This window comes from Gorilla gorilla, chromosome 7 (assembly GCF_029281585.2).
Source record: "Gorilla gorilla gorilla isolate KB3781 chromosome 7, NHGRI_mGorGor1-v2.1_pri, whole genome shotgun sequence".
In the NCBI taxonomy this organism is placed as follows: domain Eukaryota; kingdom Metazoa; phylum Chordata; class Mammalia; order Primates; family Hominidae; genus Gorilla; species Gorilla gorilla.
In genome coordinates this window covers 114,033,178-114,047,073 of record NC_073231.2, presented here as the reverse complement: position 1 = coordinate 114,047,073, position 13,896 = coordinate 114,033,178, and the positions used below count along the sequence as shown (strand labels likewise).

The following is a 13,896-nucleotide window of genomic DNA, read 5'->3' as shown; positions in this document are numbered from 1 at the left end:
TTTATACCCCAATTAAGTGAAATAATTTCTCTTGAAAAAGCATTCTATTCTTATTAATAGACCTGTATTACAAAAACTTTTACTGTTATTTTTTCTGTTTCAAAATTTTTAAAAAATTGTGGAAATTTGATTCTCGTTTTTCATGTGAGTACTTATATAGTATTTTCAATTGTTGCTTCTTGATACAAAGTCTGAGGTATTTGCTTTCTGCTTATGAGGCAGAATTGAGAGGCATATGTAGATTTGAGAACAGGACAGTAACACCTGATGGTAGAGGAGCAAGGCTATTGAATCTATTGTGGAGAGAGACGTGGCAAATTAAAAGTTATTAGTGGAGTGGGGAGAGGTGGCGTGCTTGGAAAAGAATGTTTTTATTTAAGGTTAGCGTTTCTATAGGGCAAAGTGATGAGAAGTTAACGTTTTTCAGGTAAATTTTTTATCAGATACGACATTCATTCATACAAGTACACAAATATAAATGTACTGGTCAATGATACATATTTTTTTCAAAATGAATAGTGAATACGTTTATGTGACCACCACTCAGATTAATAAATAAAACATTACAGACATCCTTTTTTTTTTTTTTTTTTTTTTTTTTTTTGAGACAGAGTCTCGCTCTGTGGCCCAGGCTGGAGTGCAGTGGCACAATCTTGTATCACTGCAAGTTCCACCTCCCGGGTTCATGTCATTCTCCTGCCTCAGCCTCCCGAGTAGCTGGGACTACAGGCGCCTACCACCACGCCCGGCTAATTTTTTGTATTTTTAGTAGAGACAGGGTTTCACCGTGTTAGCCAGGATGGTCTCGATCTCCTGACCTCGTGATCCGCCTGCCTCGGCCTCCCAAAATGCTGGGATTACAGGCGTGAGCCACCGCGCCTGGCGACATCCTTAAACCTTCATCTTGACCCCTGTTAGTCACTACTCACACCCCCTAAAGGTAAGCTGTAGTCTGATGATTCATTTTGCCTGTTTTTGATTTTTATATAGGTGGAGTTAAGCATTTACCACCATGTACTGCTTTGTATGACTTCTTTCACTCAGCATTGTTTGTGAGTCATCATGTTTTTCGGATAGCAGTAGTAGTTCATTGATTTTTCAGTGCCGAATGTTAATCTATTATGAGTATGCTGTGGTTTGTTTTCTCATTTTAACATTGATAGACTTGGCTATTACAAATAGTGCTCCTGTGTACATTTTTGGAAGTGCACTTTGACTATATGCACCCGTTTGTTTTGGATGCCTCAAAACAATTGCTGGATCAAAAAGTATGTTTGGCTTTGGGAGATAAAAATCTTACAAAGTAGTTGTATTCCTGCCAGAAGAGAATAGGTTCCAGTTAGTCTACATCCACACCAACACTGGTATTGTCAGGATTTTTTAGGTTTTTATTGTAATTTTTAGTATGCATTTCCTTATGATTAATGACGTTGAGAACCTTTTCATGTGTCTATTGGCCATTTGGTTGTCTTCTTTTGCGAAGTGCCTATCTTTTAGCCATTTCAATTGCAAGGTCTGTCTTGTCTTACTCATTTATAGGAGTTCTGCATGTAATTTGGAAGGTTTGATTTTGCTCTCATGGCTAAATACCCTTTGACCACCTTCATGTTTATTTTTTGCGGGCAGTGAAATATTGTGGCATTTTCTTGGATTTTTATTTCCTTGCAAAATTAAGTTCAGTACAGAAATCTTTTCTTTTGCTGAAGCATTTCTGTCCGTGAATATTTTGTAGAATCTTTACATATTACTCAGTACACTTCATGTTGTTGTGAGTTTGTGTATATGTATCTATTTGCTCCCTGTACTATAGGTTAAATTATGTTTTTTTGGATCCTTTGCAAAGCAAAAGCCTGATCTGACATGGTTGATTTAAAAACTCGGTGCAGGTTGTTTCAGCAATGTGGATGGAGAAGCATATAGGAGTTTATTACTGATTACCTGGATGTGGAGAGGTGACAGCTATATGTGCTTTACAGAAAAGATGGCGTGGGTTTTATTTATACACAGCCTTGCCTAGGAAGGGTAAGAGATGGTTTGTAGGGACACATAAAAAATAAGGTCATATAAATCAGAAGTAGGTGGGAATGTCTATAGTAATTCTCTTCATTTTAAAATTTTTAGGTAAGTAAAATACTTTTACGTCTGTAGGTTGGTTGCTTGCCATATTGCTTGCCATTATTACAAGAGGGGAATGTTAATAGTTTATCGTATTTTATAAAGTATTTCTTGAAATATTTTTCCGGGTAAATTAGTTTTAGTATTAATCAGTTTATTTGGGGAACTTAAATATATTCATTAGAAAGTTATCTTCTTTTGCAGATATATAATGAAAAGGAATTATTACAAGGTAAATTGGACCTTCTTAGTGATACCAACATGGTAGACTTTGCTATGGATGTATACAAAAACCTTTATTCTGATGATATTCCTCATGGTAAGTTTTGTCATTAGCACTGAAGCTTGTCTTGTGACTTGAGGATGTGTATATTAAAATTTTATGATTTATAAGAGAGCTTTAGCCAAAAGGCTTAATTATGATGTGAATGTTAATGTTCTTTGGGTGAGAGGTTATATAAAGGTTTCATATCTTCCGAAATATATTGTTTTCTCCCTGTGAAAGATGTGGAACTACTTTAAAATATGGTCATCAGATGCCTTCATTTCATAGTATTTATCATCAAAGTTGTGTTTATGATTCACATTCCTTAGAATTATCTGAGAATGTTGCAGTTCTTGGGTTGCTAACTTTTTCAGTTAGTGCATTGTGTGCCTTAGAGTTGTTTTTTTTTTTTTTTTAATTTTGAGGCATCTAGTGTAGACATTGTTCTCCAGATATGGTCCCCAGGACCAGCATCATCAGTTCACCTGGGAGAGCTCGTTAGAAATGCAGGTTTTTGGCCACACACCAGACCTACTTAATCAAAACTGTTAAGTGGTCCTCTTAAGTTTGGGAAATAATTCTGTGTCATTTCTTCAATGCACATTACATTTTTAAAGGTTCCAAGAATTTTGGCAGTAGAGAAATACAGTATACTGTGATTAAGTTGGCATTTCTCAAAATTTGATCATAGATCTTCTGTGTTTCAGAAAGACTGCTCTAGAATATACTTTCTAATATATAATACAGAAATTATTACATTAAACATAATCCACGTGTTTGACTTGTAGTTCCCTGCAATAACAGTAGCTCTTTTTTAGTTTGTCATGGATAAACAAAAAGGAAACTATTTCTTAGTTTCTTTCTTTCTTTTTTTGAGATGGAGTCTCGCTGTGTTGCCCGGGCTGGAGTGCAGTGGTGCGATCTCGGCTCACTGTAAGCTCCGCCTCCCGGGTTCACGCCATTCTCCTGCCTCAGCCTCCCGAGTAGCTGGGACTACAGGTGCCCGCCACCATGCCCAGCTAATTTTTGTATTTTTAGTAGAGACGGGGTTTCACCATATTGACCAGGCTGGTCTTGAACTCCTGACCTCGTGATCAGCCTGCCTTGGCCTCCCAAGTTGCTGGGGTTACAGGCGTGCGCCCTTGCCCCGGCCTATTTCTTAGTTTCTTAATGAAACATTAAGGTGTTACCAGAGTTGGTTATGTGCAAGTTTTCTCCACCTTTTCATAGTATAGTAAAAGGAACGATAGAATTTGGTTTGAGAGATTATAGAGCTGGATTTGTGGTTAAAAGAGATTATTTAATGGATTTTAATTCCATTCAACCTAGTTGATAGCCTGTAATAGTAATATGTAAACCCCTCTGAGTTTTTCTTCAAAAACTCTGGGATAATATTCACCTAAGAAAATTAAATGAGAACAAATATAAAAACACTTGGAAAGAAGTTTCTGCAATGGAGAATTAAATGATAGATAATTGGGTCCTACCCTTTTTTTCTTTCACATCCCTCTGTCAACCCAAGGCTGTATATTCTCTAGTTTCCCTCAAGAGTAGGAAGAGGATTCCCTTTTCCTTTTTGTGCCTTTGTATTAGTAGAAAAAAGAAATTAGGGATCGGGGACATTTCTGACTGAGTAGCCCATGGCATATGAATATATTGGGGGTAAATAAATATATGTATAGTTTAAATACACTGAAAAATTTCCAGACATTCTCATGATGAGTAGCACAATTTAACATTCCTTAACATTATAGTGCTCTTCTGCATTTTTAATTAGCTTTGAGAGAGAAAAGAACCACAGTGGTTGCACAACTGAAACAGCTTCAGGCAGAAACAGAACCAATTGTGAAGATGTTTGAAGATCCAGAAACGACAAGGCAAATGCAGTCAACCAGGTAAACTCGTCTTAATTTTGAATTCTAAAAATTCTCCTTTCTGGATTAATGCAAATGTTAATTCAAACTTTATCCAGTATCCCATAGTAAAAGTTCATGGTTTAAATGAGTGCTTTATTTATTTTTAATTTTCGTTTATCCTTATTTTGTAGGGGCCAGTATAATTAATAAATGTTAATATTAAGTTTTTTTTTAAAAAAAACTTCTTTAGTACTTATCTATACTGATTATACTACAGAAATTCCATCTCCTGTTTCCCTCTTCCTGGGGACATTTGGCAATGTCTGGAAATACTTTTTGGTTGTCATAACTGGAGGGGTGCTATAGGGACCTAGTGAGTAGAGGCCAGTTATGCTGTTAAACATCCTACAGTGCATAGGACAGCACTGCTGCCGCTACTCCCCAGCAAAGAATTATCCAACTCAAAATGTCCATTAAGAAACCCTGTTCCACTGTGTGGTGGCTCACACCTCTAATCTCAGCACTTGGGGAGGTGGAGGCAAGCGAATCTGTTGAGCCTAGGAGTTTGAGACCAGCCTGGGCAACATGGCGAAACCCTCTATCTTACCAAAAAATTAAAACCAGCAAAAAGTTAGCCAGGTGTGGTGGTGTGCGCTTGTAGTCTCAGCTACTTGCTACATGGGAGGCTGAGGTCAGAGGATGGCTTGAGCCCGGGAGGCAGAGGTTGCAATGAGTCAGTGTCATACCACTGCATTCCAAAGTAGGTGACATAGTGAGACACCATCTCAGGAAAAAATAAAAAAGAAACCCTGTGCTTGGGCAATACCTAGAACCTTAGAGCACATGGGTATCTCGTTATAAGAGAAACCTGAGCTCACTTTATCCCTGGCTACATTCTTTCATACCCTTCCAAGCTCCATGCCCACGGAGGGTAGTTTTGAGCTGATAAGATTATTTTATTCCTAACTTCCCTTTACCTACAAATAGACTTACTGTTTCGTTTCCAAAGAAAACATATTGCCTTAGTCTGACGTAGTACATGTCACGGGTGGAAGTCTTTTGGGTTACTAGAAACATTTAAAAATAAAATCTCTTACTAAAATTGAATATTGTCATTTGAGATAAATCCTAGCTACCAGTAAATTCACTTGAGGAATTGCTGGATATTTTGCCGTGCTATACCTTTGATTTCTATGTATTTAAACCAAATTTTTAGAGATTGGCTCTTAAGTTTTCCTTTGTGATTTGTGAAGGTGTTACCAGATATTTTTAGAAAAGCAACAAATATACAATTACTGTGCCATACTGTAGCGTACTATACTATACTATACTATACCATACTGTGACATATACTACATACAAATGCAGTCAGCTCTCTGTTCTGCATCTTTGGATTCAGCCAACTGCAGATTGAAAATATTCAGGGAAAGAACCTAAAAAATAACAATACTACAATAAAAAATACAAATAAAACTACAGTGTAACAACTACTATATGATATTTACATTGCATTAGGTGTAAGTAATTTAGAGATGATTTAAAGTAGATGGGAGGATGTGTATAATTTACATGCAAATACTGTGCTATTTTACATAAGGGACTTTAGCACCTGCAGATTTTGGTATTTGAGGGGGCTCGTGAGTAGGGGGTAGGCAAGGTCTTGGAACTAATGCTCTGGGGATACCAAGGGATGACTATATGCGGGAAAACACACAGAGATATATACACACATTACGCGCGTAGACAGAGCTATATATTATACTAAACTACTTTTATGCTTTTAGAATAAGTAATTTTAGATCTTCAGGTCACATGTAGGTGATTACAAAGGGGCAGCGGAAATAATCCAGATGTTAGACTACAACAGAAAATTAAGGATGCTGTAGTTTAGTCACTCAAAGACTGGAAAGTAATGGGATCAGAGCATGAATAAGATGAATGTACATGTGTTCACCAGTTAGAAAAAGAGGATCCTTGTAGCTTAATAGGTACTGAGTTTGAGATAAATGAAAGGATCATGTGTTAAAAACTTGTAATCTTATACTTACAGACTACCTATTTTCAAGGTAAAAACCTTTTTCTGACAATTCACCCTTTTTAAATTTCATTGAACATATAGTATCGTACTTACACTTTCCCGGAAATAATCAGCCAGAGGACAGTGATTATATACGTGAGTGGTGTGAGTAGTGCAATACAAAGTTATTCAGTGTGATCCACTGCAAATGTTCAGTTTTTGTTGAAGTTCTTCTATGTTGGAATTTCATGTACATTTCATAATCAGTATTATAATACACCTATATTAATTTTTATGGGGACATATCTCTGCTCCATTAAATCTTCAAGCAAAATTGTGCTCCCAAAGACACATTATAGCATATTTCTTCTCATGAGAAGGATAAGAAAATGTTTTTGTTTTGGAAAATGCAGTTAGGTGCAGTGGCTCATGCCTGTAATCCCAGCACTTTGGGAGGCCAAGGTGGGTGGATCACTTGAGGTCAGGAGTTTGAGACCAGCCCAGCCAGTGTGGTGAAACCTCATCTCTACTAAAAATACAAAAATTAGCTGGGCATGGTGGTGCACGCTTGTAATCCCAGCTACTTGGGAGGCTGAGGCAGGAGGATTGCGTGAACCCGGGAGGCGGAGGTGGCAGTGAGCCGAGATTACACCAGTGAACTCCATCCGGAGTGACAGAGTGAGACTCCGTCTCAAAAAACAGTAACAACAAAAATGCTCATAAGGTGGGCAACTATACACATATATCCCCTGTCCCTTGATGTCTTTCTTTATTATTAGTTTGTCTTTTACTAGTCTGTCAACATCTCAAGATAATGCAAAGCTAATTTAAGAAAAATTAAATATGGCACTTGGTTATACCTAATGATTGTGTAGGGTATGTAGCATAGCTGTCATGTATATCGGACATGATTTTTAAATTTTTATTTATTATTTTTTTTTGAGACAGAGTCTCACTCTGTCGCCCAGGCTGGAGTGCAGTGGTGCCATCTCTGTTCACTGCAACCTCCATCTCCCAGGTTCAAGCGATTCTCCTGCCTCAGCCTCCCAAGTAGCTGGGATTACAGGCACCCACCACCATGCCTGGCTAATTTTTGTATTTTTAGTAGAGACTGGGTCTCACCATGTTGGCCAGGCTGGTCTTGAAGTCCTGACCTCAGGAGATCCACCTGCCTCGGCCTCCCAAAGTGCTGGGATTACAGGTATCAGTCACTGCAGCCGGCCAGGCATGATTTATTAATCTTGTAAATTTGTCAAATCGTCCTTTTGAAAAATATTAACAGATTGGAGGAGGGGACAAAATTTATATATAGGATTAGTTTCTTCTAGTTTGTACGTGGTACATTTATTTCAGTCTCTATAATTAGACTATATTATCTATTAGAAATTTGACCACATAGAGCAAAAACCATTCTCAGTAGATTACCACTAAATAGACTACTGACCTTACTAGAAATAGTCAGAATCTTCTGGTTTTATTATCTGACAAACTGTTAAAGGCCTTACCTTAGTTGTGGTGAAACACACTAATTTTCAGTTAGGGCTAAAGAAATCTGAAAGTCAATTTTAAAGTTTGTAGCTCTCCTTGTATACTTCTTATATTCAAAACATGTAATGTCCTGCTTATTTTATTCTGGAAGTCTTTTAACATTTAAGTATTTATTTAAGGTGACTTTGCGTAGGTAATAACTTAGAAGTTGGATATGCTTATTTTGTTTTCTGTGGCCTTTAAAATAATGTAATTTTTGTTTTTTATTATTTAGGGATGGTAGGATGCTCTTTGACTACCTGGCGGACAAGCATGGTGTAAGTGTTTTAAAAATATTTTAAAGTTGTCATGTTTTAATAATGCTGACTAAAGACTGGTTTGTACAGACTTATGGCTTGGCCTAAGAATATAATTTCCAGATTAATTTATTAATTATAAAATCTGGTTATATTTTTAAAACTTCAGTGTTTATAAATTGTTGCTGACAGGAAAATATGTGCTTATAGCTCTCCTTTAGATGACAGAAATTCTCAAAGCTTGTATTTATTCCAGAGTTGTAATAGTTGGCAGTAATTGTTGGCATTTTATATTAGTGCCAATAGCAAGCTAAGTATTATATATTATAGGGCATAGGATGCCTTTTCTTATGGATTAACGAGTAAGGCAAACAGAATTAAATTTGAATTAGAAATGCTTTGAGCAATAGAATTAGGTAGTACTTTGGCCGCCTTGTGGAACACAATAGCCTTTGAAATTATCAAGGTCTTTATAAGTCCCCAGATTCACAAATAAAGAAACATCATAAGCTTTCCTAACCATCACTCAATCTCATTTCCCTTGTGTTAACTCAAAGCATGAGGCTTTGCATATAATTAATTATTTAAGGAGTCCCCAACTCCCAGGTCATGGACCAGTATCGGAAGGCCACAGAGCAGATGATCAGAAGGTGAGCAAGCATTACCATGTGAGCTTTGCCTCCTGTCAGATCAGTGGAGGCATTAGATTTTCACAGGAGCACGAACCCTATTGTGAACTGCTCATGCAAGGGATCTAGGTTGCACGCTCCTTATGCGAATCCAGCTAATGCCTTGATGATCTGAGGTGGAACAGTTCATCCTGAAACCACCTCCCCGACCCCAACCCCCATTAGTTTACTTCTTTAAATAACTCCAGAGGTCAGTTCTTTAAAAGTCTCCCAAAAGCTGCCACCAAAAATAAATACCATAATCAGAGATACATTTGACTCATAAAATATACATTAGAAGTTGGTGACTTAAACATTCATAGTTTTGACCTCAAAGACTTATGAATTACAATGGGGTTTTAAAACTCTAAATTAAAGAGAACTTAATCTTTTTTTTTTCTTTTTAGTTTAGGCAGGAATATTTAGATACACTCTACAGATATGCAAAATTCCAGTACGAATGTGGGAATTACTCAGGAGCAGCAGAATATCTTTATTTTTTTAGAGTGCTGGTAAGTATAAGTACTTGATTTTCTTTTTTTTTTTTTTTTGTCTTTTGTAGGATTCCCTTGGTTCTTCAAAACATGTGTATAGATAGATTTGGGTCTGTTCATTAAGTTTTCAACAGTCATTGGCAAAAGAAAAAAGTAAAGAAAACCTTCCCACTCAAAAACAGAAACTAGAAACCTTGTTTCAGGGCCTCAAAATTTGGAGGGTGATTTAACTTGTCCTTGAAATCCAAAAGTAGGAACAATTTTATGATTTTTAGCATTAACAGAATCATATCATGTAATGGATTTATTATTATAATATTATACAGCACAGTGAGTGGCACATTGTAGGTGCTTAATTAATATTGTTGAGTAAATCCATTATTCCTGATTTAATACTTTATCGTATATATATATTCCTTGAACTTGGCTCTAAACAACTGTGGAATCCTAAGGGTATGTGAAATATTTTATGCCTTAGTAGTAACTTTTTTCCAGTTACCTCTGCCTTCAGCTATTGGAATATAAATATCAATGGTTTCTTCATTACGTGGGGTATAGATGAGTTTAAATGGTGCTATTAACCATGAAGTATCCTATTACCGTATATTTGACAGGCTTCTAGATTTAGTGCTTTTGTTAGAGAAGGAGAGTTGTGTGAAGCCAAATTAAAAATCAGGCCTTGGCCAAGTGCGATGGCTCACACCTGTAATCACAGCACTTTGGGAGGCTGAGGCGGGCTGATCACCTGAGGTCTGGAGTTTGAGACCAGCCTGGTCAACATGTTGAAACCCTGTCTCTACTAAAAATACAAAAATTAGCTGGGCATGGTGGCATGCACCTGTAATCCCAGCTACTTGGGAGGCTGAGGCAGGAGAATCCCTTGAATCTGGGAGGTGGAGGTTGCAGTGAGCCGAGATGGTGCCACTGCACTGCAGCCTGGGTGACAGAACAAGACTCCATCAATAAATAAATAAATATATATCAGGCCTTCAAATTGATGTACTTTGTTCTCACTCTGTCTTCTGTTTAGGAAAGTGTATTAAGTGCCTTCTACAGTTATCAAAACATCCTTGCATTAACTAGCCTCTCATTTGAGAAATTATAATTTGTTACTGACCTTGGACTAGTAAGTAGGTACTTAAAGTCTAAGATTTCTTTTTTTTTTTTTTTTTTTTTTTGAGACAGGGTCTTGCCCTCACCCAGGTAAGAGTGCAGTGGTGCCATCATAGCTCACTGCAGCCTTGAACTCTTGTGCTCAAGAGATTCTCTTGCCTCCTGAATAGCTAGGACTACAAGTGTGCATCACCACTCATGGCTAATTTTTAATTTTTTTTTTTCCAAGATGGAGTCTTGCTATGTTGCCCAGGCTGATCTCAAACTCCTGGCCTGAAGTGATCTTCCCTTCTCAGCCTTTCAATGCTTTGGGATTTACAGCCATGAGCCTCTGCACCCTGCCTGTCTAAGATTTCTCTAGTTAATCCTAGAAGTTGGAAAAAGACCTTAAAACAGAGACTTTTTGTCTTCCAACCTTGGAAGAGTTTGTTTCTTTTTGCCTTTACTTTCTGGTGCTTTTTTCTTCACTTGTAGCTCCACATGTTGCAAAATAAAGTCTCATGGCTGCTGTCTGTGGTTATTTTCTAGGAAATTAAAATTTTCATTTTGGGGGGAGGGAGAGATTAGTATTACTGATTCAGGTAATTTCTACACTTAAATTGCATAGACAACTTCACTTTTTGAAACTCCACCATCCTTTAAAGAAAAAGATTTTCTGTTTATTTCCAACTTTGCTTAAGAAAAACAACTTTTTTTCTTTCTTGCTTCCATTTGTAGATGAATTCTTAATTTACAGATTAACTGTGGTTCACTTGCAAGTGCATTGAAAGTAATCAGTGATGCTAAACTTGTAGTAACTTATCAAAAAATTCCATCAGTTTTACTTTGAATATTACGAGGGATTTAGGAGAGCAAAAGTTGATTACTTTGGAAATGTAAACAGCTTAAACCCGGATTGTAAAATCAGAAGCCTGGTATGATTACAGGTACATGAAAAGAGTTGGTTATTTATATCATTTGTTAATGCTGGGAGTGAATTTTGAGAATGAAGATTTAGTGTCATGTTAGAGTTCCAGCACAGTAAATTTATTGTTGCTGGTCAGTGAGTGAATGTGCCATTTTGCTAAGACATGGAAACTTAAGGTAACTACTGGAAATCCAGATATTGAAACTCTTCTAGCATATCCACCCTTGAAAGCGGGTTAGTATGAAGAGCCAACTGTAATGACATGGAGTTTAGCCAGAGTAGTACACATGAACCTTTTGAGGATTAAAAAACTTGCTACACTGCTACAAAAAGCTTTTATTCTAACACATATAACACATTCTAGTGTTCATAGTATTATATTTATGTAGTATGGTTTTATATTAGTCTGAAAATTTCTACAAGTGACAGGTTTGTACTTGTAGGTTTGGTGAATTTTTATGTTTATTTTTTTAAAATACGAAGATACAAGTTAATTCCCTGTCTTAAAAAAATTTGAGGGTTAGTTTTAAACTTTTGCATTGCCCCTAACAAATCTTGTGCTGGAACTCAAATGATATTTTGATTAAGTGATTGAATACTGTGATACAAACACTAAGTTAATATGTTTTACATCAAGAACAGTCAACATAGAGTTACTGGAAATTCTAAAAAGTTACATTCAATTCGTTTTAAAATTTTTGTCCTGTCTGAGCCACAAAACATTTGTGTTAGGCGAGAGTTTGTTGCTTCCTGTTGGCGTATTGGCAGGCTAACAGTGCCAAGCTTAAAAGAATAGATATCTTTTTCTTTTGATTTAGATAGCCACTACCACAAGATCTGTGTATTTGTTTGAAGTTTTGTTAATAGCAAATCTAAAAATCTTGTTTGGATTTGGGATGAGAAATGTCAGTGTTTTACTTTTTAGTTAATTAATTTTATTTTTTGCAGTGGCCTTTTTTTATTTCTAAATACTTTTCTGGTGGTTGATCATTCTTTTAAATCTGTGGTTAGGGAAACATAAGCTATGAAAGAGCTATTGTAACTATGATCTGAGATTAGAATTTGACTCTCCAAATGACCTATTGTAGGTCAGTGTTGTATAAATTAAAGCTGTGTGACCCTAGAATCTGCCCTTAAAAAAAAGAAAAAAGAAAAGACTCGTGGATTTTAGAATACATTGAGGATTGTTCAGGTACACTTTGTTTGGTTTGAAACTTCTTTGATTTATACTCCAAGAAATGTGTTAATTGAAATAAAATGACGACGCTGGTTTGGTGGGAATTTTTGAACACTTTTGCTTTAACAGTTATTAGCACTATTGATTATTTTGTTAAAATTTTCCCTCATTGTGGCCTTTGATCTGGCTCCATAATATACCCCATTCCCTTATTCAGCAGCTCTTTGAAATAAAAGTGATTTTAGTTCCTAGGACTATTTGTTATACTTTTGGAGCTGTCTCTTTCCCTCAGGATGTAAAATGTATTTCCTGTTTGTATATACCACTTCATTTAAAAATATTTTTCCTTGAGGCTCAAGACAGTATGAGTAATGATAATTTTTAGAGGCATTAGGATCTTGGCTGAAATTCTGGCTCTGATGTATCCTGTTGTGATGTCACTGTAAGAACTGTGCATTTAATATTGATTTTCAAGCATAGTTTTGCATGTTTTAACATCTGAAATCAGAAAGTGTCTTTACTGGGTTTTTGGTTTTAGAAACATAAAATAATAATGTATGTTAAAATTGATGGCATTTTTGACTGGATGATATATTTTTATATTCAGATGTCCTTTATAAGAATTAAACATTTTATCCTTTGTAATTAGAACAATTATTTTATGGATTTTGATAAACCAGTTTTTAAATTTTCAATGAATTTTGAAACATTTGTGTACTTGTGTGGCTACATTAAGTCAAGATAAAGAATATTTCTGTCACCTCAGAAAGACCCTTTTTGTTCTTTTGTGGCCATACTCCACCCATGGTCCTGGGCATCCATTGACCTGCTTTCTGTCCCTGTAGATTAGTTTTGCCTGTTCTAGAATTTTATGTATGTAAGTGGAATGATGTACTATGTATGTTTGTGTTTGGCTTATTTTTACCAGCAAGTTTTTGAGATTCATGTTATTGTGTGTATCAGAAGTTAGTTTCTATTTATTGCTCAGTAGTACTTCATTCTGTGAATTTACCATGGTCTGTTTAATATATTCATCTATTGATGATGAACATTTAGATTACTTTTAGTTTTTGCCTATTAAAAATAAAGTTAGTATGAATATGCATGTACAAGTTGTATTGTGGATATACTTTGTGATAATAACTAGAACCAGGAGTGGTTCAAAATTTAATTTACACATCTACTCCCTGTGTTATTTGCCTGCTTTTAGTGTGCCAAATGTTATTTAGTACATTTGAAAGGAAGAATCTCAGTATAGACTGAGTTTGTATTGTGGTCCCCAATGTTTAGATCATATATCTGTAAATATGTATACAGATTTACATATAGATATAAATTTACATATGTAAATGTATATGTAAATATATGTAAATATACGTATCTCTGCGATGATTTTCATCATCATTTCAGTAACTCAGATTTACCAAGTTCTTATTCTGTATCAGGTGATAATTGTAATCTCTGTATGTCTTATGTCACTTCAACTATACAACTGAGGTG

General features: G+C 35.9%; 1 protein-coding gene across 1 annotated transcript in view; it reads left to right on the top strand.

The window, feature by feature from the left end:
• The window catches only part of EIF3E (eukaryotic translation initiation factor 3 subunit E), a 47,017-nt gene that overhangs the window by 4,566 nt on the left and 28,555 nt on the right, over window positions 1–13,896 (top strand). Inside the window, exons 2-5 of the mRNA XM_019032285.4 lie at window positions 2,320–2,434; window positions 4,158–4,275; window positions 8,016–8,058; window positions 9,113–9,217. Of these exons, the coding sequence (XP_018887830.1) occupies window positions 2,320–2,434; window positions 4,158–4,275; window positions 8,016–8,058; window positions 9,113–9,217 (381 nt within the window). The remainder of the gene's footprint in view (window positions 1–2,319; window positions 2,435–4,157; window positions 4,276–8,015; window positions 8,059–9,112; window positions 9,218–13,896) is intronic.